General features: G+C 40.3%; 1 protein-coding gene across 1 annotated transcript; it reads left to right on the top strand.

Annotated features, from left to right (window-relative positions):
* Positions 1–45: 45 nt before the first annotated feature.
* Positions 46–20,856, top strand: TFB2M (transcription factor B2, mitochondrial). The gene is made up of 8 exons (XM_059412571.1): positions 46–508; positions 1,439–1,527; positions 8,171–8,324; positions 8,557–8,705; positions 12,950–13,039; positions 14,953–15,015; positions 18,450–18,622; positions 20,040–20,856. The coding sequence occupies exons 1-8, from the start codon at positions 196–198 to the stop codon at positions 20,212–20,214; spliced, it is 1,206 nt and encodes a 401-aa protein (XP_059268554.1). The 5' UTR covers positions 46–195; the 3' UTR covers positions 20,215–20,856.
* Positions 20,857–23,856: the final 3,000 nt, after the last annotated feature.

Raw genomic sequence — 23,856 nt, 5'->3', positions numbered from 1 at the left:
AGGCTCACCCGGACGGAAACGGAAGTGAGAGAAATGGCAAGAAGAAGGGCCCGTTCGCATGCGCAGTGCGTAGTGTCTTGTAGCGCCGGGCCTAGTCTGGTTTTGGGGAGATGTTACACGTGGAGTGCTCTGTACGGAGCCGGCTGGCGGTGTGACGCGCTCCGGGGACGTTGGGACAGACCGTAGAGGCTGAAGATGTCGGTCCCGGTGGCAGGGCTCCCCCGGCGGCTGGCGCTCTCAGCCTTGGCCGGTGCTGGTCGCTTTTGCGCCTTGGGGTCTGGAGCGACGAGGTGGAGGGGCGTCCCCGCGGGGCACCGCCGGGGCTTGGCTGACCTCCAGCCGAAGCCGGTGCCCGGTCAGGGCTTCAAAGACTCAAACTTGTGGTTGCCCAAGTACCGCTCAGAGCGCAAGAGTTACATAACCAATCCGAACCTGGCCACGACCTTGGTGCGGATCCTGAAGGAAGAGGCGAAAAGCCCTGACCAGCTCTTCCTGGAGTGCAATCCAGGTGAGTCTGCCGGGGACCACCTTTGCTCGGAGTTCATCGCTCGTGCCACCTTCCGTCGACCGCCCGTGGGGGCCCGTTTAAGACATGCCCCCTTGGAGCAGCTGGGATGGTCGGTCCCGGTCGTGACACCAGGAAATATTTCCGCAGCAGTTTGCACTTCACGCAGCATTTGATAAAACGTGCTCCTAGATTTTACTGTCTCCTCAAAATACTTGCAAGTCCTTCCCCAAAGAACTTCTGCCTTTCACATACTCCTCCTAGAGATCCTAGCAGGAGGCCTAGAACGTAAGATGTATAGACTTTCTGAAAGGTGCTTTTTTTTTTTTTTTTTTGGTAAAGATTTTGTTTTATTTCTTACGTAATCTTTATATCCAACGTGGGGCTCGAACTTATGACCAGGAGATCCAGAGTCGCTCTTACGTAATCTTTATATCCAACGTGGGGCTCGAACTTATGACCAGGAGATCCAGAGTCGCGTGCTCCACCAACTGAGCCAGCCCGACACCCCTGCAAAAAGTACTTCTTCTTTTTTTTTTTTTTTTTTTTTTTAAAGGAGCACGGCTTGTCCTGAGTCAGTTCTGTTTAGGTTTGACAGTATCTTTTCCTGGTTAGAGTCCATGAATAAGTGGTATGCTAAAGGCAACTTTGTTTGTTTTTCCTGGGACAGTAAAACATTGTGATTAAGAGGCTTTGGCTTTGACAGAATAGATTCAAAGCCAAGCAGCATCATTTATCAGTTGTGATGGTAGAGTCCAATGATTTTTACGTAATCCCCAGGTTTCCTGTGTGTAAATGAGGAGTGTAGTATCTTCTTTGGGAATGTTGTGAGGATCAGAATTAAGTAATATGTGTGAAACATCGACTCTAGTCGATATTGAGAAAAGTTGTTTCTTTTGCAAATAAACTTTTTCCTTCTGTTAATAACACTAGGTCCTGGAATCCTGACTCAAGCATTGCTTGAAAGCAAGGCCAAGGTGATTGCCCTTGAAAGTAACAGAACTTTTCTTCCACATTTGGAGGTATACTTTTAGTTTCTAAACTAATTTATTGTTCAGCTAGCTATCTTTGAGTATTTAGGGAAGGGAAAATTAAACACCCAATTTATTTTTATAGAATCACTTTGGGGGGCCTTGCTGTAAATATATTTTATCCCTCATGACTAGAACATAGCATAATTAGTATCATAGAGCTATCAGTGCTTGTTGAATGACTGAAATACTGGAGTTCTGAGACTTGTTCTCTGATTCTGTCTTTGCTGCAGACTAGTTGGGGGACTTTGAACAGTGTGTAACTTGACATCTCTAGGCTTGTTTCCTTATCTCTGGTAGGGTATCCTGTGCCTCTGCTTTCTGTGAACTTAGAATCTAGGTTAACAGGACTATGTTAACTCTGGATTTAGGGTTTCAGAGGCAAGAAAGGTTTGGTATGGTCAAATACAGTAGCATGTGGGGAAAGCATTATCCAAATGGGTTTTTCAGTGAATTCTCCTGCTTATATGGCAGACAGGTTCACATTAACAGTGAAGCAGAAATACCTTGTCTCACCGCCAGCCTCTTCCCTTCTCTTTCCTCTCCCTCCTGAGTCTCTAGATTCAGTTTAGGAAATTTGTACTTATCGTGCCAAATTCCTGAAACCACATATAATGGTATTTAAAAGTGCAGGACAAGGGGCGCCTGGGTGGCTCAATGAGTTAAGCATCTGCCTTCGCTCGGGTCATGATCCCAGGGTCCTGGGATCAAACCCCGCATTGAGCTCCCTGCTCGGAGGGGAGTCCCTCTGCCTGCCGCTCTCCTTGCTTGTGCTCTCTCAATCTCTGTCAAATAAATAAATCTTCTAAAAAAGTGCAGGGTGACAACAAAAAATTATAAAAATGTCCACCAAATCCAGTTGTTTATTTTTTAAATAAAACGATGCGTGTTAGATGGTTGTTATCCTACAACTGACAGATTTGAAAAGAACTAAGGATTTTTTTTTTTTTAAGATTTTATTTATTGGGGCGCCTGGGTGGCTCAGTGGGTTAAGCCGCTGCCTTCGGCTCGGGTCATGATCTCAGGGTCCTGGGATCAAGCCCCGCGTCGGGCTCTCTGCTCGGCAGGGAGCCTGCTTCCTCCTCTCTCTCTGCCTGCCTCTCTGCCTGCTTGTGATCTCTGTCTGTCAAATAAATAAATAAAATCTTTTTTTAAAATGTATTTATTCATTTGAGAGAGAGAGAGCACAAGCAGGGGGAGAGAGAGAAAGTGAGCGGAGCAGGGAGCCCAATGTGGGACTGGATGCCAGGATCCTGAGATGATGGCCTGAGCCTAAGGCAGGTGCTTTTTTTTTTTTTTTTTTTTAAGATTTTATTTATTTGACAGAGAGAGAGATCACAAGCAGGCAGAGAGGCAGGCAGAGGGGGAGGGGGAAGCAGTCTCCCTGCTGAGCAGAGAGCCAGATGCTGGGCTCGATCCCAGGACCCTGAGATCATGACCTGAGCCGAAGGCAGAGGCTTAACCCACTGAGCCACCCAGGCGCCCCTAAGGCAGGTGCTTAACCAAGTGAGCCAATCAGGTGCCCCAGAAATTTAGGGGTTTAGCCAGATTACTTAATTGATGCTGAATCTGCTGGGATCCCAAAAAAACATGAAGAGAAAAGAACACAAAATTGAAGAAAGATCATGAAGTGTGATTTAGTCACCACAGCCATCTGCAATTTCAATTTCACCTTGGGAATTAGAAACAAAATAGTTTTTATTTTTATCTTTTTATTTATCTATTTATTACGATTTTATTTATTTGACAGATCACAAGTAGGCAGGGGATGGAGAGCAGGCTCCCTGCTGAGCGGAGAGCCTGATGCCGGTACTTGATCCCAGGACCTTGGGATCATGGCCTGAGCCGAAGGCAGAGGCTTTAACCCACTGAGCCACCCAGGTGCCCCTATTTTGATCTTTTTAAAAAAGGATTAGTTTTGTTTTTGAGGGGCAAGAGAGAGAGAGATCTTTACCAGGTTCCATGCCCAGCTTAGAGCCTGAGCCAGGGCTCGATCTCAAGAATCTGAGATCATGACCTGAGCCGAAATCAGACAGTTGGACACTCAACTGACTAAGCCATCCAAGTGCCCCAAGGCCTGTGTTTGAAGATTAATCTGCATGTTCACAAAACAATTAAAAAGCATTAAACTGTCTATTTACGGGCTCCTGGGTGGCTCAGTCCTTGAGCGTCTGCCTTCAGCTCAGGTCATGATCCCAGGGTCCTGGGATCAAGCCCCACATCGGTCTCCCTGCTCAGCTGGAACCTTGCTTCTTCCTCTTCCACTCCCCCTGCTTGTGTTCCTGCTCTCACTGTCTTTCTCTCTATCAAATAAATAATAAAATCTTTTTTAAAAATGTCTATTTAGTTTCTTACCAGTAACACAGTAGTTGGCTTTCTTGGAAGATCAAGATTCATGTTAATTTGAAATCCATGATTCCATGAAGAATGGAATCATTGGGGCTAGAAAGTTCATGACACGCATAGTTTCCTATAACAAATACAGGAATATTCGTCATAAATGTTTCAGAAACTGCAGAGTAAACACCAGATCAGTCTCTGATCAGATCCAGTCTTTGGTTAGAACTAAGACTGTTCCAGTTCCAGCTTTCAGCTTCTTTCTATCTCCCCATCCTCTCCCCTCAGCACTAACTTAAGTTCAGCCCTCAGGAGGTATCCACTCTTATTAACCATCATTATGACAGGGAAAAGCCATTCAGATAAGGTTTAATGTGAATTCATCTATTTGCCAGAATAAAAGAGAAATAACCATTTAAGTAGACGTTTTGTTGGGAGCCTGGGTGGCTCAGTCAGTTAAGTGTCCAACTCTTGGTTTTGGCTTTGGTCGTGATCTCTGGGTTGTAATATCAAGCCCTGAGTAGGACTGCTCGCTCAGTGGGGAGTCAGCTTGAAGATTCTCCTCCATTTGCCCCTCCCCCTGCTTGTATGTGTGGGTGCATGTGATGTCTCTCTCTGAAATAAATCTTTTAAAAAATGAAATAAATATAAGTCTTATGGCTGTAAATCACAGCTTTAAAGCGGTGCTCTCAGACTACAATGCTTCTAGCCACCCAGAATTTTGCTCCTAAAAACTGAAAAAATTTTCAAGGATGATGCTCAACTCAGAATTTTTGTTTAACATTAGAACCCCCACCCTCTCTAATAAAATTCGTAGGGCTCCACATGAACAGTGTTTAAAGCAGGAGCAGTTTTCCTATCTGGATGTGCTAGAGATAAGTTTTCAAATTGTGTTCTGTAATAATAAATCATGATATATTCCTTTTTGGAAATGAGAACTACTGTTGCAGAAAGAGCTGTGCATGTTCAGTTGAAGAGCCCTCAGCTTTTGTGGCAAATGGTGTGGTATTTCAGCAGAGATAGAACTCAGTCTTTTCAAGTCAGGCTGAATGTCAGCCTTAGCCATCACGGCTACCTTCAGGACCCTTGGGCAATTAAGTAATTTAATCTGTTTGACCTTGGTTTTTCTCATATATAAAATAGAGACATTAATGCCCACTGGTAAAGGATCTTGTTGCAATTTGTTTTCATTTTAAACATTTTATTTATTTTAGAGGGAGTGGGGGTGGTGGGGGAGGGGCAGAGGACAAGGGAGAGAGAATCACAAGCAGACTCCTGGCTGTGCATGGAGCCCAATGTGGGGCTCGATCTCATGACCCAGAGATCATGACTTGAGCCCTAATCAAGAGCATGCTTGATCAACTGTGCCACCCAGGTGCCCCTCTTGCTGCAATTTAAATAAGATGAACTGTGCTTCCTGGTTTGTTTGTTTTTGTTTTTTTAATTTTGTTTTTATTTATTTATTTGACAGAGAGAGTGAGAGAGCACAAGCAGGGGGAGCAGAGGGAGAGGGAGAAGCAGACACCCCTCTTAGCAGGGAGCCCAATGTGGGACTTGATCCCAGGACCCTGAGATCATGACCTGAGCAAAGGCAGACGCCCAACCATCTGAGCCACCCTGTTGCCCTGTGCTTCCTGGGTTTGAATCCTAAATGCAGTTGGGTTTTTAAATGTGATTTCACTATTATTATAGAACTAAATTATTCTGGAGTTCTGGCTGTTATATCACTTTTCCCATTATTGCATGGTACATAACGGGTGCAAAAATAAAAAATACTTTCAGAATAGGAGTGGGACAAAGTCTGAATGTATACATTCCTTTTACATTTCTATCAAGCCAAAATTCATTAGCTTTTCTTAGTTACAAAGATTAAAATAGGACTCTTCTGAGGTTATTCTGTTGCTATCCAAACAGAACAATTTGTAAGAATTTCAAGATAAGCATCAAGTGAGTGTTCTTTTTCTGTAGCTATCATAACACCACACTCTGGTTCTCTTCTGTACATTTTTGGCTTATTCCCAGCTTTTCGTGAGACTCTGGAGTTACTCTATCCTCAGGCCTCATCTTCTGTGCTTCTCTTTAGGGGATCTCATCTGTACCCCTGGCTTTAATAACCTCCAACAAGCAAAATTTTTACCAATTTATAACTTTACCCTGGACTACTCCACTAATCTTCCTGTTCAGGTCTACAGCTTCCCACCTGGCATCCCCACTTCCTATTCTCTGGTTCATGTAAGAAGAATCTCAAACTTCACAGGACCAAAAGTACCTGATTTCTACCCAAGTCTGTTCCTTCCCTAGTCTTTCTCAAGGCTCTCCATAAAAATGATTAGAATTTACTAGATTTAGAAATAAAATAAGATTTATAGGTTGAAATCAAACACTTAAGGAAAATTAGGTTTTTGGAGCACCTGGGTGGCTGTTGGTGAAGCCTCTGCCTGCTTCTCAGGTCGTGATTCTGGGAGTCCTGAGATAGAGCCCAGCTTTGGGCTCCCTACTCAGCGGGGAGTCTGTTTCTCCCTCTCCCTCTGCCCCTACCCCCACCCCCACTCATGAGCATGCACTCTCTTTCAAATAAATACATAAAATCTTTTTAAAAAATAGACATTAAAAATAAAAATTGGGGGCGCCTGGGTGGCTCAGTAGGTTAAGCCGCTGCCTTCAGCTCAGGTCATGATCTCAGGGTCCTGGGATCGAGTCCCGCATCGGGCTCTCTGCTCAGCAGGGAGCCTGCTTCCCCCTCTCTCTCTCTCTCTTTCTCTCTCTCTCCCTGCCTCTCCATCTACTGTCAAATAAATAAATTCTTTAAAAAAATAAATAAATAAAAAATAAAAATAAAATAAATAAAAATTGGGTTTTTTATTTCATAACTTTAAGTTGCAAATTCTTTTTTTTTTTTATTTGAGAGAGAGACAGTGAGAGAGAGTATGAGCAAGGAGAAGGTCAGAGAAGCAGACTCCCTGTGGAGCTGGGAGCCCAATGTGGGACTCGATCCCGGGACTCCAGGACCACGACCTGAGCCGAAAGCAGTCGCTTAACCAACTGAGCCACCCAGGCACCCTAAGTTGCAAATTCTTGAAACCTCGATATATACTAATAGAATTTTCTGTGCATGAGAATCTCAGAATGCATTTTAAGTCCCATTGACCTCTTCTGTTTGTTTGTTTGTTTGTTTGTTTGTTTATTGTGACTTCAAATTATGTTTATGGAGTCTTGTCGCTAACCCTTGCTCTCATTACTAAGATGTCCAGTGCTACAACAGAATGAGCACATCAGGGCAGTGAAAAGATGGAGGTATATCGGACCTCTTTTATGGCAGACAAGGAGCTTTCCTTCCGTATTTGCTTCTGTCTTTAGAAAACATAAATGAAAAATAAAGGGGAAAAGGGAAAGTGACCTACAAGATGAGTATAGCCAGGTTCATCTGGTAAAGGACTAATTAAACTCTTCTAGGGGCGCCTGGGTGGCTCAGTGGGTTAAAGCCTCTGCCTTCAGCTCAGGTCATGATCCCAGGGTCTTGGGATCAAGCCCCGCATCAGGCTCTCTGCTCGGCAGGGGGCCTGCTTCTCTTCCTCTCTCTCTGCCTGCCTCTCTGCCTACTTGTGATCTCTCTGTCGAATAAATAAATAAAATATTAAAAAATAATAATAATAAACTCTTCTAGTAAAAACAGGACTGTTAGCATTTCACTTTAATATTTTTATCGTTTTGAGGGCACCTGGGTGGCTCGGTGAATCAAAGCCTCTGCCTTCTGCTCAGGTCATGATACCAGGGTCCTGAGATCAAGCTCTATATCGGACTCTGCTCGGCGGGGAGCCTGCTTCCTCCTCTCTCTGCCTGCCTCTCTGCCTGATTGTGATCTCTGTCAAATAAATAAAGAAAATCTTTAAAAAAAAAATTTTTTTTATAATTTTTTTTCCCCTCTACTCCGAAGCATCTGGCCACAGCCAGCAGATGTTGCGGCTCTCTGCCTGGGCCCAGGTGTGGTCTCGCAGTCTCCGCTGATACTCCAGGCGGCTGCCACTAAGCAACCAGATTAGTGTGAGGACGCTTTCTGAGTAGCTGAAGCCACTGAGAAAAAGTAGAGAAAGTGATAGGATAAGTGAGAATTTGTTGAAGGTTTTTTGGCTTGGGGGCTTTTTCTCAGTAATATTGTACTTTGATTGCTTTTCAGGCATTAATTAAGTTCTCTTAACTCTTAAGTTTTAGGATAAAGTTTTTGAAGTAGATCTTTGGGTGGGTACAAAGTCTCCCTAACACTGACAGTTTTAAACCTGTTATCTCTGTCTCTCTTCAGTCCCTGCAGAAAGAGATGAATGGAAAACTAGAAGTGGTCTACTGTGACTTCTTTAAAATGGACCCTAGAAATTTTGGAATAGTAAAACCTCCCATTATGATTTCAGAAACGCTTTTTCGGCATTTGGGAATAGAAGCAGTTCCTTGGTCAAAAGGTAATGCGTCCTGCCTGGGTGGTAGAGTGTGTGGACAGGTGCTCTCAGGTGACTGTGGTTTTCGCCTCACATAGACTGAATCCGAGCAGTTCCATGGATGGCCATGGAAGATGCCGAGGCGTCATTTTAGTTGATTTTATATAGCTTGTAGAGTTAGTCTGACTCAATAAAATACGATCTTAGGAAAAATTTTAACAATTTACTCGAATATTTTTGCTTGTATTCCTAACAGATACCCCATTAAGAGTAGTTGGAATCTTCCCATCAAAAAATGAGAAAAAGATACTTTGGAAACTTTTATATGACCTGTATTCTTCTACTTCTATATTTAGTTATGGACGAGTAGAACTAAATATGTTTATTACTGAAAAAGAATATGAGGTATGTTATTACGAGTACTTGATGTACTTGTTTTGGAAGAGTTTTGTGATCTGTCTCTGAGTGGTGTTAATCTGAATGACTTTAATTTGAGCTCATGGCATTTGAGAGTATTAAGATGGATTTTAAATTTTGTAGAGCATTTTTTAGATTCGAGGTTTTTTGTGGTTAAATACACATGACATATTTACTGTTTTAACCATTTTTAAATGTACAGTTCCATGGCATTAAGTTCACATTGTCATAAAGTGTACCACCATCTATCTCCTCAGCACATTTTTACCATCCCATACTGAATTAAGCATTACTCCTCACCCTGAACCTCTGGTAAACGTTGTCCTACTTTCTGTCTCAATGACTTTGACTATTCTAAGTACTTCAGCATAGGTGGAATCATAGAGTATTGTAGTTAGTGTCTGACTGACTTCATTTAGCATAAAGCCTTTATGGTTCATCCAGGTCAAAGCATGTGTCAGAATTTCATTTTCTTTTTAAGGCTGAAAAATACACCATTGCATACGTGCATGTGTGTGTGTGTTTGTGTACATTTATTTATTTGTTACACACAAACATATACACATAGATACATACACCCACCATCTTTTCTTTATCCATTCATCTGTCAATGGACATTTGAGTTGCTTCTACTTTATTGTTGTGGTGAATGATGCTGCCATGAGCTTTGGTGTACAAATACCTCTTCCCAGGGGAGCCTGGGTGGCTCAGTGGGTTAAGCTGCTGCCTTCGGCTCAGGTCATGATCTCAGGGTCCTGGGATCGAGTCCCACATCGGGCTTTCTGCTCAGCAGGGAGCCTGCTTCCTCCTCTCTCTCTCCTGCCTGTCTATCTACTTGTGATCTCTCTCTGTCAAATAAATAAATAAAATCTTTAAAAAAAACAAAAACAAAAACAAAAACAAATACCTCTTCCCATCCCGGCTTTCAGTACTTTTGAGTGTATACCCAGAAGTGGAATTACCGGATCTTATGGCAATACTTTTTTTTTCTTTAAGATTTTTTTTTAAATTGATGGGGGGGGCGGTGAGAAACCATGCAAACAGGGGGAAAGAGAGAATCTTCTTAAGATTTTTTTTTTTAGGGGCACCTGGGTGGCTCAGTGGGTTGGGCCGCTGCCTTCGGCTCATGTGGTCTCTGTCAAATAAATAAATAAAATCTTTAAAAAATATATACATTTTTTTTTAAATTTTTTTTTTGTTTTTCGTTTGGATTTGGTTTGTTTTTTTCTGTTTTTTTTGTTTTTGTTTTTGTTTTTTTTGGTGGAGAGAGAGAGAACACAGAGTGTGAGAGAGAGAAGCAGACTCCTGCTGAGTCCAACCTGGGGGCTTGATTCCAGGACCCCTAGATTATGACCTGAGCCAAAGGCAGATGTTTGTTTAATCTACTAAGCCAACCAATCACTCCAGTACTATTTTTTTTTTAAGATTTTATTTATTTATTTGATAGAGAGAGATTACAAGTAGGCAGAGAGAGAGAGGAGGAAGCAGGCTCCCTGCTGAGCAGAGAGCCCGATGCAGGACTCGATCCCAGGACCCTGAGATCATGACCTGAGCCGAAGGCAGCGGCTTAATCCACTGAGCCACCCAGGCGCCCTCCAGTACTATTTTTAATTTTTTTTTTAATTTTGTAATTTTCTAAGGACCCACCCTACTGTTTTCCATATTGTCTGTACCATTTTATATTCCTACCAGGAATGCACGAGAGTTTCAATTTCCCATGCTATCCCCAACACTTGTTTCCTGTTTTGTTTTGTTTTGTTTTGTTTTTAATACCTGTTGTAGTGCTTTGATTTGACTGGTGATGTGGAACATCTTTTCATGTGCTTATAGACTGTATATCATCTTTGGAGGAATGTCTGTGAAAGTCCTTTGCCCTTTTCTTTGTATTGTTTTTTTTTGTTTTTTCTGTTGAGTTTAAGAAGTTATTTCTAGGGGCGCCTGGGTGGCTCAGTGGGTTAAGCTGCTGCCTTCGGCTCAGGTCATGATCTCAGGGTCTTGGGATCGAGTCCCATATCGGGCTCTCTGCTCAGCAGGGAGCCTGCTTCCTCCTCTCTCTCTGCCTATCTCTCTGCCTGCTTGTGATCTCTGTCTGTCAAATAAATAAATAAAATCTTTAAAAAAAAATAAAGAAATAAAAAAGAAGTTATTTCTATATTCTCAGTATTAACCCATGCTCAGATATGTGATTTGCATATATTTTTTCCCTGTTTATGAGTTGCTGTTTCACACTGTTGTGTCCTTTGAGTCCCAAAGTTTTTAATTTTGATGAAGTCCAGTTTGTCTATTTTTTCTTTTTGTTGCCTGTGCTTTTGGTGTCATAGCTAAGAAGTCACTGTCAAATCCAATGTCATGAAGCCTTTTTTTCTTACGTTTCCTTCTAAGAGTTTTATAATTTCAGCTTTTATATTCTGGTCTTTGATCCATCTTGAATTATTTTTTTTTAATGGTGTTGGGTAGGGGTCCAACTTCATTCTTTTGCATATGGGTATCCAGTTTTCCCAGCATCTTTCGTTGGAAAGACTGTCCCCCATCAAATGGCCTTGGTACCCTTGTCAAAACATCATTAGTCATACACATGAGGGTCTGTTTCTGGGTGTTCTATTTCATTGCATTAGGCTATTCAGTGTCTCTTGAGATTCCATATGAATTTTAGGATGGATTTTCCTATTTCTGTGGAAAAAAACATTGTTGGAATTTTGATATGGATTGCATTGACTCTGTCGATCACTTTGGGTAGTACTGACACTTAAACATTGGTCAGTCTTCCAATCTGAACACAGGTTGTTTTCCATTTGTGTTTAATATTTTTCTTTGGTGTTTTGTAGTTTTCAGTGTACAAGTCTTTCTCCTCCTTGTTTTAATTGATTGCTAAGTATTTTACTCTTTTGGATGTTGTTATTAATGGAGTTGTTTCCTCAATTTTACTTTTTAGATTATTCATTGTTAGTGTATAGAAATATGATTGACTTTTGTGTGATTTTTATATCCTTCAACTTTGCTGATTTCATGTATTTTAACAGGGATATTTAGAGTTTTTTAGACTCTACTCTCTGAAATTAAAGAGCCTTCTGAAGTTCTTTATAAAATGTCTTGAGAGTAATGTTTCTTTTCTGCTCAGAATGCTTCACATTTATCAATCTTCTAATCCGTGGTAACATGAGATGCTCCTGTGTATGTAGGAGTTATGGGTTAGGGTAGTGGAGGTGATTTACTCACCAAGACTCAGTAAAGAAATAGTGACTGTCCGTGGAAAGCATCAGGGGACTCAGAACCTTGAGGCTGTACATACATTACATACATGAAGGATTGCGAGAAGAGGTGCCTAGGTGGCTCAGGCAGTTAAGTATCTGCTTTCAGCTCTGGGATCGAGCCCCAAATAGGGCTCCCTGCTCGGTGGGGAGCCTGCTTCTCCCTCTCCCTCTGCCTGCCACTCCCACTGCTTGTGCATGCTCTCTCTCTGCCAAATAAATAAATAAAATATTAAAAAAAAAAAAAGATTGCAAGAAGAGAATATCTTGCTACTGGGGAAATGTTTTAGTGCTGTCTTTACCATGGACCTTTTCATGTGTCATTTTTACTGTCCTGTCCTGTTTTCATTCACTGTGGAAACTCATTCACAGTGGAAACTGCTCGTCCTTCAGGTGTCAGCCTGAATAATTCTTGACTCAAAATTTACTAGCCCACTTGATACATACTTCTGACCCACACTTGTCCTTCTCCAGAGTCATTGTACATTTTTGTTTCATTTTTTTTCTTTAATAAGATTTTGCCCTGGGGGGTTTGGCTAAAGGAAATCAGTCTCACATACATTATATTTTAAGTGTACATGATGATATATTTCCGTATGGAAGTTTAAAAAGATTTTCTCTTCTTTGAAATGGTTACGGTTAAGATTTTCAATTCAAATTTTCTTTAATTTCTAAATACTATTAAGATATGACTTTTAAGGGGCGCCTGGGTGGCTCAGTGGGTTACGCCGCTGCCTTCGGCTCAGGTCATGATCTCAGGGTCCTGGGATCGAGTCCCGCATCGGGCTCTCTGCTCAGCAGGGAGCCTGCTTCCTCCTCTCTCTCTCTGCCTGCCTCTCTGCCTACTTGTGGTCTCTTTCTGTCAGATAAATAAATAAAATCTTTAAAAAAAAAAAAAAAAAAGATATGACTTTTAAGATTCAGAATTATGTTTTGATTGCTTATGGTTATGTAAACATGTAACTTCTATTTTCCTTTTACTAGAAACTGGTGGCAAATCCCCAAAATCCACACTTGTATCAAGCATTAAGTGTGCTCTGGCAAGTAGCTTGTAATATTAAGCTTCTGCATGTGGTGAGTAAAATCCTTCTGAATTGCAAAAGAGAACTTGATTTTTATCTTTTATTATTTATTTTTTAAATTTTATTTTATTTAAATTCAGTTAATAAACTTAGAATGTATTACCAGTTTCAGAGGTAGAGTTCAGTGATTCTTCAGTTATATAAAACACCCAGTGCTCATTACATCACGTGTCTTCCTTAATGACCATCACCCAGTTACCCCAACCCCCCAGCCCCTGAACTTAATTGTTTTTTAAAGAAGCTATATTTTTGTGACCAGGAAATGGAGAAAAATGAAAAATTAATTTTATTATTTTCCCCAGCTGTTGAAGATAATAGAGTAAGGTAACTTGGTGCTTATGTTTTTGTCACAAATGTTTATATTTTTCTCTGATTATAAAATTAATATATGCTCATTATAAAAATTTAAGACAAGAAAGAAAGAGAGAGGGAAAGAAGAAAAGAATTTTAAAGACTCATCACTACAATTCCACCACCCAGACGTCACTATTGACATTTGTGGCCTATTTGTAGCCTTTTATTTTTCCTGTGTTTTGTTTTGTTTTGTTTTGTTTTCTTTAAATAGTAAAGATTATATTATTTTGTATCTTATTTTTCTTCACTTAATAGCTAATACAAGGGTTTTTTTCCTCTTATCACTAGACATTTTTCCTAAGTTTTCAGTGGCCAGTTACGAACCTCATTATAGGGGCACCCGGGTAGCTCAGTCATTAAGCGTCTGCCTTTGGCTCAGGTCATGATCCCAGAGTCCTGGGATTGAGCACTGTATCGGGCTCTCATCTCAGGAGAAAGTCTGCTTCTCCCTCTCCCACTCCCCCTGCTTGTGTTCCCTCTCTCGCTGTGTCGCTGTCAAATAAATAAATAAAATATTTTAAAAATTAATTAATCAACTAATTAATTAATTCATCATGTGTATCTCCATGTAGTCCCTTCAGTGTTGTTGTCCAGAAGCCAGTTAAGCCCCTCAGTGTGCATACTTAGTCATTATAATGTTACTCATTTAATCTTAGTTTTTGTTCCAATTCTATTTTTTCCTCCAATGCATGAGGTTCTTAGATTGAGTCTCTGTTCCTTGTCCTTAGTATGTGTTATGCCTATACTGTTTTTCCTGTATTCCCAGATCTTTTCACATTTGTGTTCACAACACTGACCCTGCATTTGTACGATGTAACGTTGGTACTGCCATGCTTGGTGTCCCTCATCTTTTATTACCTCAGTGATCTCTCATTCTGTTGCTTTTTATCTGGGCCTCTCTCCTCTCCTTATCGGCTAGTTTCTTCATAAAGGACTCCTGAGGACTTTAGCTTTCTGGAGAGTCTTCTCTTTTTTTGTTCTGTAGTATTTATTTTCAAAGGCCCAGTGTTGACTTTTGCCATTCATTAATGTCAGTGTTGATTTGATGGCCCCTAATCTGATTATGAAAATATGGAAATCTTAGCTGTTAAGCCAACTTAAGGGTCTATTTGTGTAATTATATTAAGGATGATACTCTCTAAGTAAGTAAGAGATCAGCAATGTCAGGATAGCCCTTTGATTCTCCTCTACTTATCTTAAAAAAAAGAGGAAGTGACATCTGGGTGGCTAAGTGGGTTGTGCCTCTGCCATCCGCTCAGATCGTAATCTCAGGGTCCTGGGATTGAGCCCCACATTGGGATCTCTACTCCGCAGAGAGCCTCCTTGCCCCACCCCCTCTGCCTGCTTCTCTGCCTACTTGTGATCTCCCTCTGTCAGAGAAAAAGAGAAAGAAGAGGAAAGTTTATGATTTAACTATCCCATGTTGTTTTTCTTAAGTCCAGTTAGAATGGTGACTTGAATTTAATTCATTCTGTTGTTTAGAGGCAGTAATAATTCAGGGCACTTTGAAGAGAACTAAAATGTTTTTGGTTTTGTTTACCTTCCCTCAAGGAGCCTTGGTCCTCGTTTGGCGTATACCGCCACAGTGCGGGACAGAAAAAGGTGAAGAATAAGGTAAGAATGAATACCCTTTTCTTTTCCCTCTAAATGGAACATCCTGTTTTGTTTTGTTTTTTTTTTTTTTAGATTGTCTGGTATTCTGTATTTATTTAAATATTTACTTTAACAATATTTGGAAATGTTCTTTCAAACCTACCTTACTGGGGCGCCTGGGTGGCTCAGTGGGTTGAGGACTCTGCCTTCGGATCGGGTTGTGATCTCAGGGTCCTGGGATCGAGCCCCACGTTGGGCTCTCTGCTCAGCGTGAAGCCTGCTTCCCTCCTCTCTCTGCCTACCTCTCTGCCTACTTGTGATTTCTCTCTGTCAAATAAATAAATAAATAAATTCTTTAAAAAAAAAAAAAACCTACCTTACTGCTTTTAATAAATTCAAATTATTTTGGAGGAGAATTGTAATTTTCAGCTGATTATTCAGCAGATACTAGAGTAATAGGCACAAACAGAATTTGACTTCCATCTCTATCTTTTAAAATGAGGATACATCCCAAGTTTGGAAAATACAGTCATCTAATACAATGTTCATCTAATTTGATAAACTAAAGAAGTAATTTTAAAAGTCAGAGGTGTGTCGTATTATTGTTTATAATGATTGTGTTCATAAACCGGTATGTCTTATTTCTTACCCAGAGGTTGAGGCTTTTGTTTGTGTTTTCCCCTTTTTATAGAACCAAAGTGATGATATTATAAAGTGATCTTCTGTGTACTTTATATCAGGGGGACTTGTAGCAAAATTGGAATGAAGTAGCTGAATTTTAAAAAACAATCCAAAGTTTAACTTCAGTCTGAAAGGCCCCATTTGCCTACTTACTTCAGTTTTTATTCTCATTCTTGCCACTGAAAGAAAAAAAAGAAAGCGATCGATTTAAAATCAACCGACTTTTCAGTGGTCATTGTTGTGATCACTGAGGTTTTAGCTCTGTTTCACTCTCCATAAGCATATTTTTGTAGCGTCGCAAAATAGAATCAGAGTAATTTATTTTGGCTTAAGTCCATTAGGAACTTATCCAAATGTCCGCAAAGTAAAAATTCCTATATATCACAAACTATCATTTTTTCACTGACGAGAGCAAAAACTAAAAAAGCTTTTTTTGGCTAACTTAAACATACAGAATTCTTTTTTTTTTAAAGGTTTTATTTATTTATTTGACAGAGAGGATCACAAGTAGGCAGAGAGGCAAGCAGAGAGAGAGGAGGAAGCAGGCTTCCTGCCAAGCAGAGAACCCGACACGGGGCTCGATCCCAGGACCCTGAGATCATGACCTGAGCCGAAGGCAGAGGCTTAACCCACTGAGCCACCCAGGTGCCCAAACATACAGACTTTAGGGGTGAAAGGAAGATAAGCAGACGCCATGTTTCCTGAGAGAATTGGATTCAGATGTTCCACCTGTGTCTCTGATACCAGCATGCTCTTAATTGCTGCAGAGTCACTTTGAGACATTTAACAGTTTTCAGAGCACGTTATTCTTATTTCCATCCAAGTTGTTTGGGATTTTCCACATTTTGGAAGCCATATTTTTATCAGTGGACCTTTTTTCCTAAGCTACAGATAGCCATCCATTTAACACCAAGCCAGGGTTTCTTCCCTATTTATCAAGTTGTTACCTGTAACTACAAAGCTATCCACCAGTTTCCCTTTTTTTTTTTAATTAATTAGTTAATTTTTAAATAACTGGGGTTGCCCAACCTGGGGCTTGCACTCACAACCCCAAAGAATTGCATGCTCTACCAACTGAGCCTGCCAAGTACCCCCTGCCAGCTTGCTTTTGGAAGTCACCTTCAAAACTCTTATTAACAGGACGCCTGGGTGGCTCAGTTGGTTGGACGACTGCCTTCGGCTCAGGTCATGATCCTGGAGTCCCGGGATCGAGTCCCGCATCGGACTCCCAGCTCCACGGGGAGTCTGCTTCTCCCTCTGACCTTCTCCTCGCTCATGCTCTCTCTCACTGTCTCTCTCTCTCAAATAAATAAATAAAATCTTTAAAAAAAAAAAAAAAAAAAAAACTCTTATTAACAGCAACATATAACACTTTATGGTGTGAGGTTATCTCCCTCTCTAATTAAGAATTACTAAATATTTTTTGAATTTCATTATCTTCCTTTTATTTTTTTTTTTAAACTAATTCCTTCAACTGTAAGCATCCAAAACTAGAAACGAAAATTATTGAGAGTTTCCTTTTCAGGCAATAGGTCTTCCACAAAGAGTATATATACTAAAAAAAGTGTACGTACATACATATGTGTGTGTATATGATGTTAGAGAAGTAAATAAGGGATCACTAGCTAATATATGAGATTTCCAAAGGACTTAACGTAAGGCCTCTGTGCTTTCTGAGGGGTAATTTCTGAGGGAAAAGACATCTTAACCTTACATTAAGGCATGTGCTTTTTAAAGAAATCCAAATATGGTATACTAGAGCAGGTTGGCTGATTTTCTCAGTAAAAGGCCAAGCAGCAAATGTTTTATGCTTTATAGCCCACATAATAGCCTCTGTCTTATTCTTTGTTTTTGCTTTTTGTTTTTCTTTTGTTTTTTTTTTTGTTGTTGTTTGTTTTTTTTTTTAAATTTTATTTATTTATTTGACAGAGAGAGATCACAGTTAGGCAGAGAGGCAGGCAGAGAGAGAGAGAGAGAGAGAGAGAGGGAAGCAGGCTCCCTGCTGAGCAGAGAGCCCGATGTGGGACTCGATCTCAGGACCTTGAGATCATGACCTGAGCCGAAGGCAGCGGCTTAACCCACTGAGCCACCCAGGCGCCCTCTTTTTTTTTCTTTAAACAATGATTTACAAAGGTAAAAACCATTCTTAGATCCAAACTATACAAAAACAGGCAGGCCATGAACCATAGTTCGTAACCCCATAGTTTTTTAAATATCCAAGGGAAAATTATAAGTCAGTAATGCCTTTTTATCCTTAGGATCTGGTGTTGTGTCTCAAATATAGAAGAAATTCCATACGTGTTAGTGTACTGGTTAGGATTTGATTTTACCCTTCTTCAAAGGTAATAAGCTGTTACTCTTCCATGGATACTGCCCACAGATAGACTCCTGGATAACACAAAGGACTTTACTGCCCCCACCTCCCATGGGGTAACATGATGTTCCTCAGTACATGCTGGGGCTTGCATTGAAGCTCTGAAACACAGAGCTGGGAGAATCCACTTCTTTTATAGCAAACATGAAGCATGCTTCTCTTTGTCCTGGATAGAGCCATTATCTCACCCCTCACGGTGGCCTGCAGCAGACAACCCAGAGAAACTGCCCAGGTGAACAGTGCTTAGGGCCTTGCATTCTAGGCACACCCAGCAAGAGTGTACAGGAGTGCTCAGAGTGTATGGTAATTGTCCCTTCCAACAACTAGCTTGAATGAGTAAGCGAACCCCCTATTGCTCTGGTAGTATTTTATGACTAACACTATTTTCTTCTCTTTCCAGAATCCATTAGCACAAACAGATAAACAAGTAGAAGAAAACATGTGTTTAATTCAACTGACTCCTCTTGAGAATTTATTTACAGAAAATTTAACATCTGTTAACTATGATATATTTTTTCACATGTTAAAGCAGTGTTTTATGAAGCGCAATTTCAGACTAATGGACCATTTACAGTAAGTAAAAAGAATAAAAGCAAGTATAAAAGCAATTTAATAGAAGAATCATACTTTCATGTTAAAGGTCTATCTTCTGGATCTTGTATATATCTTAAGTAACAGAGTCAGGTACCATGTTTCCACTCATCTGTTTCTTCACAACACTTCCTTCCCCGGTGCATATTTTAAGAAAAATAAAATTCAGTTTTCCATATAGTCCTATATTCTTGATATTTTCATTTTCATTTAAATAGGCTATTTTAAATGAAAATATCAAGAACATAGGAAATTGGGACACTTGGGTGGCTCAGTCAGTTGAGCTGACTCGATTTCAGCTCAGGTCTTGATCTTGGGGTTGTGAGTTCAAGCTCTACCTGGAGCCTACCTTAAAAAAAAAGACGATAGGGGCGCCTGGGTGGCTCAGTGGGTTAAGCCGCTGCCTTTGGCTCAGGTCATGACCTCGGGGACATGGGATAGAGTCCCGCATGGGGCTCTCTGCTCAGCAGGGAGCCTGCTTCCTCCTCTCTCTCTGTCTGCCTCTGCCTGCTTGTGTTCTCCGTCTGTCAAATAAATAAATAAAAGCTTTAAAAAAAAAAAGACTATAGGAAATTAAGCAGTAAATAGGTAAAATGTGGTGAAAAATTGTTTAAAATTCCCTTGATGATCTCTGAATTAAAAGCATGTTTACACCTGTCACCAGGATTCCATTCAAAATCAAAAGATATTGGAAATAGTTTCCACCAACATATGAAACTTGTTCAGTTGTTATTGTCAGAGGCTCACTGATGGTTTCTTGCCAGGCTAATAAATAAGGCAGTTTTCTGCTTTATAATTTATTCACCAGTAATTATTACATGAAGAGGTAAGAACTGTTCCATCTTCGAAATCTGCTGGATTCCAGTTTCTGCTGTTTGTACTTACTGAACTATTCCATGGACCTAAATGGAGTTAAATTGTTTTTGCAAAGAGAGTTAACAGATGAAAGAGGTAGGCAGAATATTTTCGAAGGGCAATATTAGACTAGAATGTTGTTTTAGAATTGAGAATATGTTAAAGCCCAAATTAGCTTTTTTCGTGACAGGTAAGCCGTGAAACTTTAGAAATGATAATAAAAGCTATACATAATTTGCAAGCTCTTAAAACAAATAAGATTAATTATATATCCATAAGTTCTACATTTTATCTTTTTTTTTTAAAGATTTTTATTTATTTATTTGACAGAGATCACAAGTAGGCAGAGAAGCAGGCAGAGAGAGAGGAGGAAGCAGGTTCTCTGGGATCATGACGTAAGCCGAAGGCAGAGGCTTTAACCCACTGAGCCACCCATGCGCCCCTAAGTTAAGCATTTTAAATGGGGCATAGAAACCATCTCTACCAATATTTACTGCGATTATAAAAAGGAATTAAGCAGATTTACTTTGTGTTTCGTTTGCAGGTTATTGAGTCCAGTTAATGCAACGGCTATATTGAAGGAAATGGGGAAACATGGAGACATGAAAATAACAGATCTGTACCCTCAAGACTTTAAACAGCTTTTTGAAACTATAGAGTATTTCAGAGAATCTTGTAGGTGGCTATTCGATGATTGTATGGAAGAAATGATCGTGTAGGGTACTTGACTGCCCACACATTAGCTGGAGCCATTGACTTATTTGGAAGTTACGGCACAGATGGGAGAGAACTAAGTTTGAAAAGCTTCCAGTCTTTCAACAGAAGATAACTATTCTTGTTTTGCAGATTGGGCAGGTAATTTCTTTTGAAGGTGATACTTTTAGCAAATTAGATAAAACCATGGCTGCTATTTCATTCACAAAAAATAAAATGAAACTTCTTTTAATTGTGGATTTGATTAGATTGCATTTGTTTTGTTTTAAATTCCTATCAACTGTGAACATACTGCTAGTTGTAGAATATTGCCAGATAAAACTTAGTTTTAAAAAATCCCTTTGGCCAAGGGTGTTTGGCTGGCTCAGTCAGTAGTGTGACTTGATCTCAGGGTTGTGAGTTTAAGCCCCACGTTGGGTGTAGAGCTTACTTTAAAAAAGAAAATCCCTTTGTCCAAATACCTTACATTGAATTAACTTAAATATTCCACTTTCACTGTTGATTTTTGCTTCCTCCTGGAGGGCAAAAGAATTTGTACATTGTTAAGCTTAGAAAGTAAATTAAAATGGTTTTAAGCAGTTTGTTTATTTTTCAGGTTGTTCAATTATATTGTCAAATACTGTACAATAAAATTATTTCAATTTTAATATGGGTTATACTTTTTAAAAATTAAAATATTTTAAGTAATAAGATATTGTGTTTTGTTGGTCTCTAATGAAATACTATTGAATCTAAGTTATTCACTTTAAATTCTGTTGTGTACAGTCAATGTGCTTTTTTTAGTGAGTAACTCGATTTGTTTTATTCGAAAGTTGCTTAAATTTTTGTTCTCAAGAAAGTTCATCTGCGTTAGACCTTTACATGAACCTAAATGGAATTAAGAATGTTTTCTTAGGGGCTCTTGGGTGGCTCAGTGGGTTAAGCCGCTGCCTTCGGCTCAGGTCATGATCTCAGGGTCCTGGGATTGAGCCCTATATCGAGTTTCCTGCTCAGTGGGAAGCCTGCTTCTCCTTCTCTCACTCCCCCTGCTTGTGTTCCTGCTCTTGCTGTCTCTCTCTGTCAAATAAATAAAATCTTTAAAGAAAAAAAGAAAAGAATGCTCACAGGAATCATGGGAGCATGCCTGGTATCTCCAAAGAAGTTTTGTTCTTTTTTGTTGTTGTTGTTTTGTCTTTTTTTTTTTTTTTTTTTTAAGATTTTATTTATTTATTTGACAGAGAGAAATCACAAGTAGATGGAGAGGCAGGCAGAAGAGAGAGAGAGAGGGAAGCAGGCTTCCCTGCTGAGCAGAGAGCCCGATGCGGGACTCGATCCCAGGACTCTGAGATCATGACCCGAGCCGAAGGCAGCGGCCCAACCCACTGAGCCACCCGGGCGCCCCTGTTGTTTTGTCTTTTTAAAAGATTTTATGTATTTATTTGACAGGGATCACAAGTAGGCAGAGAGACAGAGAGGAGGAAGCAGGCTCCCTGCTGAGCATAGACCCCCCCCCCCCCCCTGCAGGGCTCAATCCCAGGACCCTGAGATCATGACCCAAGCCAAAGGCAGAGGCTTTAACCCACTGAGCCACCCAGGCGCCCCTGAGGAATTTTTACTGTAAGGAGAACTAGCTATCCATACAGTTAATTCTAGGTAAGATCACGGTGGCTCAAGACAGCAGAGCTGAGAGCTTGAATCATTACAACAGGAGACGCTCAATGGTATTTAAGGTTCTTTTTGTGTACTTGTTTCTGGAATATTGATAACTTTCCAATAAGAAAATAGAAGTGTTTCTCTAGAATATGTAAGAATACAGTCAGTGTAAATTTAGAAAGTGATTGGGACCAAAATAGTCATGTTTTATATTGTAGGACTAAAAAAAATGTTTTCTGTTATTGTGGGATATTACCGCTCATTCTCATCACAAAATCATAAAATGGCATTTAACAAGTTAATCATCTGAACCTTGGTTTTGCGTGTGCAAGATGAAAGAAAAGGATTTAACTTCGTGGCCTTCTATAATTATCTGGTAATGTATCACCAAAAGCATATCTCCCTTGAGGAGGAAAATTCCCCTTCATCCACCAAGGAAAATCTGGAGAGTGAAGTAAACATAGAGCTTCCACTGTCTCTCAAATAAATAAAATCTTAAAAATAAATAAATAAATAAAAGATTTTATTTATTAGAGAGAGCACAAGTGGAGTGGTAGGAGGGCAGCAAGAGGAAGAGAGAAAGGAAGAGCAGGGAGTCCCACGTGGGACTTAGTCCCACGACCTTGGGATCATGACCTGAGTGGAAGACACATGCTTAACCGACTGAGCCACCCAGGTGCCCTGAAGGAAGACGTTTTTTAAGTTCCATGCCCTATTACTTTATTATTTGCATCAATCTAAGACTTCAAAGAGGGATTCTAGTTACCTCATGAGACACATAATACACTTCAAAAAGTAATCCAGTAAGTCTTGGTTAAATGTTCATTTGGTTTATTACTAAAACTGCTGGGTAGTTCTGTATTAAACATTTATAGATGCTATTTAATTTCCCTCTTGCTAATAAAACTGTGTGAAATTTTCAATTACGGTTTATGGGAAATTGAGGCCCAACTTTCTATGCTCTTTTTTGGTTTTTATCTGCTCATTAGAGGCGAGGATATTAAAGTAACGGAACCGGTAGGGCGAGAAAGCATTGCTTTTCAAAGTCCAATTTAGATTCCTGGTCAAAGCTGACTATAAATTTAGTTAAGAATTTTCATTAGAAACATCAAATCTCGGGGCACCTGGGTCGCTCAGTGGGTTAAAGCCTCTGCCTTTGGCGCCTGTCATGGTCTCAGGGTCCTGGGATTGAGCCTGGAATCAGGCTCTCTTCTCAGCAGGGAGCCTGCTTCCTCTTCTCTCTCTAACTGCCTCTCTGCCTACTTGTGATCTCTGCCTGTCAAGTAAATAAAATTTTTTTAAAAAGCCATCAAATCTCTAAGACTTGCAGAAAGATGGCTTCAGGATCCTACCCATGATTTCCTTATTATCTATTGTACAAAAACCTGTACTCCTCTCTTACCATCTTCCACTCCTCTACAAAATACACTTCTACTGTTTTCATACAAGAGGAACCACTAAAAGAATTTATTGAGTTGCAGACCCAGGCATTCTGAGCTTCTGTTTCTAAAATAATCTAAACCACAGCCCTTCCCTCCCAGGCAACTTTAAAGGATAGTAAGAGTGAGCCATCTTGCCAGTTTCTGAATGGGCTTTGTATAGGAAATCTGGAACCTGATCTTTATGATTTATCATTTAAGAGTTCTCCATTTTATAATTTTTAAGTGAATCTCTTTTATTAAGTAAAAACAACTTAAAACCCTTCTGGTTCTGAGTATGTGGTTCTCATAGGCTGTTATATTGTATTATTGTGGAATTGCTTATTTCATGAGTAGGAACAGATCCAAATTTTGTGGGGCTTGGGTTTATACAACTTTAGGGAGCAAGCCCCCTTTAAAAATTGTATATAGGGGCGCCTGGGTGGCTCAGTGGGTTAAAGCCTCTGCCTTCGGCTCAGGTCATGATCCCGGGGTCCTGGGATCGAGCCCCACATCGGGCTCTCTGCTCCGTGGGGAGCCTGCTTCCTCCTCTCTCTCTCTCTCTGCCTGCCTCTCTGCCTACTTGTGATCTCTGTT

Source organism: Mustela nigripes, chromosome 10, assembly GCF_022355385.1.
Source record: "Mustela nigripes isolate SB6536 chromosome 10, MUSNIG.SB6536, whole genome shotgun sequence".
In the NCBI taxonomy this organism is placed as follows: Eukaryota; Metazoa; Chordata; class Mammalia; order Carnivora; family Mustelidae; genus Mustela; species Mustela nigripes.
The sequence above is the reverse complement of the archived record's forward strand: the minus strand, read 5'-3'. Positions and strand labels throughout refer to the sequence as shown.

Bases quoted from the DNA above. Each gene is read 5' to 3' on its own strand.
- TFB2M (XM_059412571.1), top strand. From the start codon at position 196: ATGTCGGTCCCGGTGGCAGGGCTCCCCCGGCGGCTGGCGCTCTCAGCC. The intron at 8,325-8,556 runs GTAATGCGTCCT...TATTCCTAACAG, and splicing joins AGCAGTTCCTTGGTCAAAAG to ATACCCCATTAAGAGTAGTT. The intron at 15,016-18,449 runs GTAAGAATGAAT...TTCTCTTTCCAG, and splicing joins AGAAAAAGGTGAAGAATAAG to AATCCATTAGCACAAACAGA.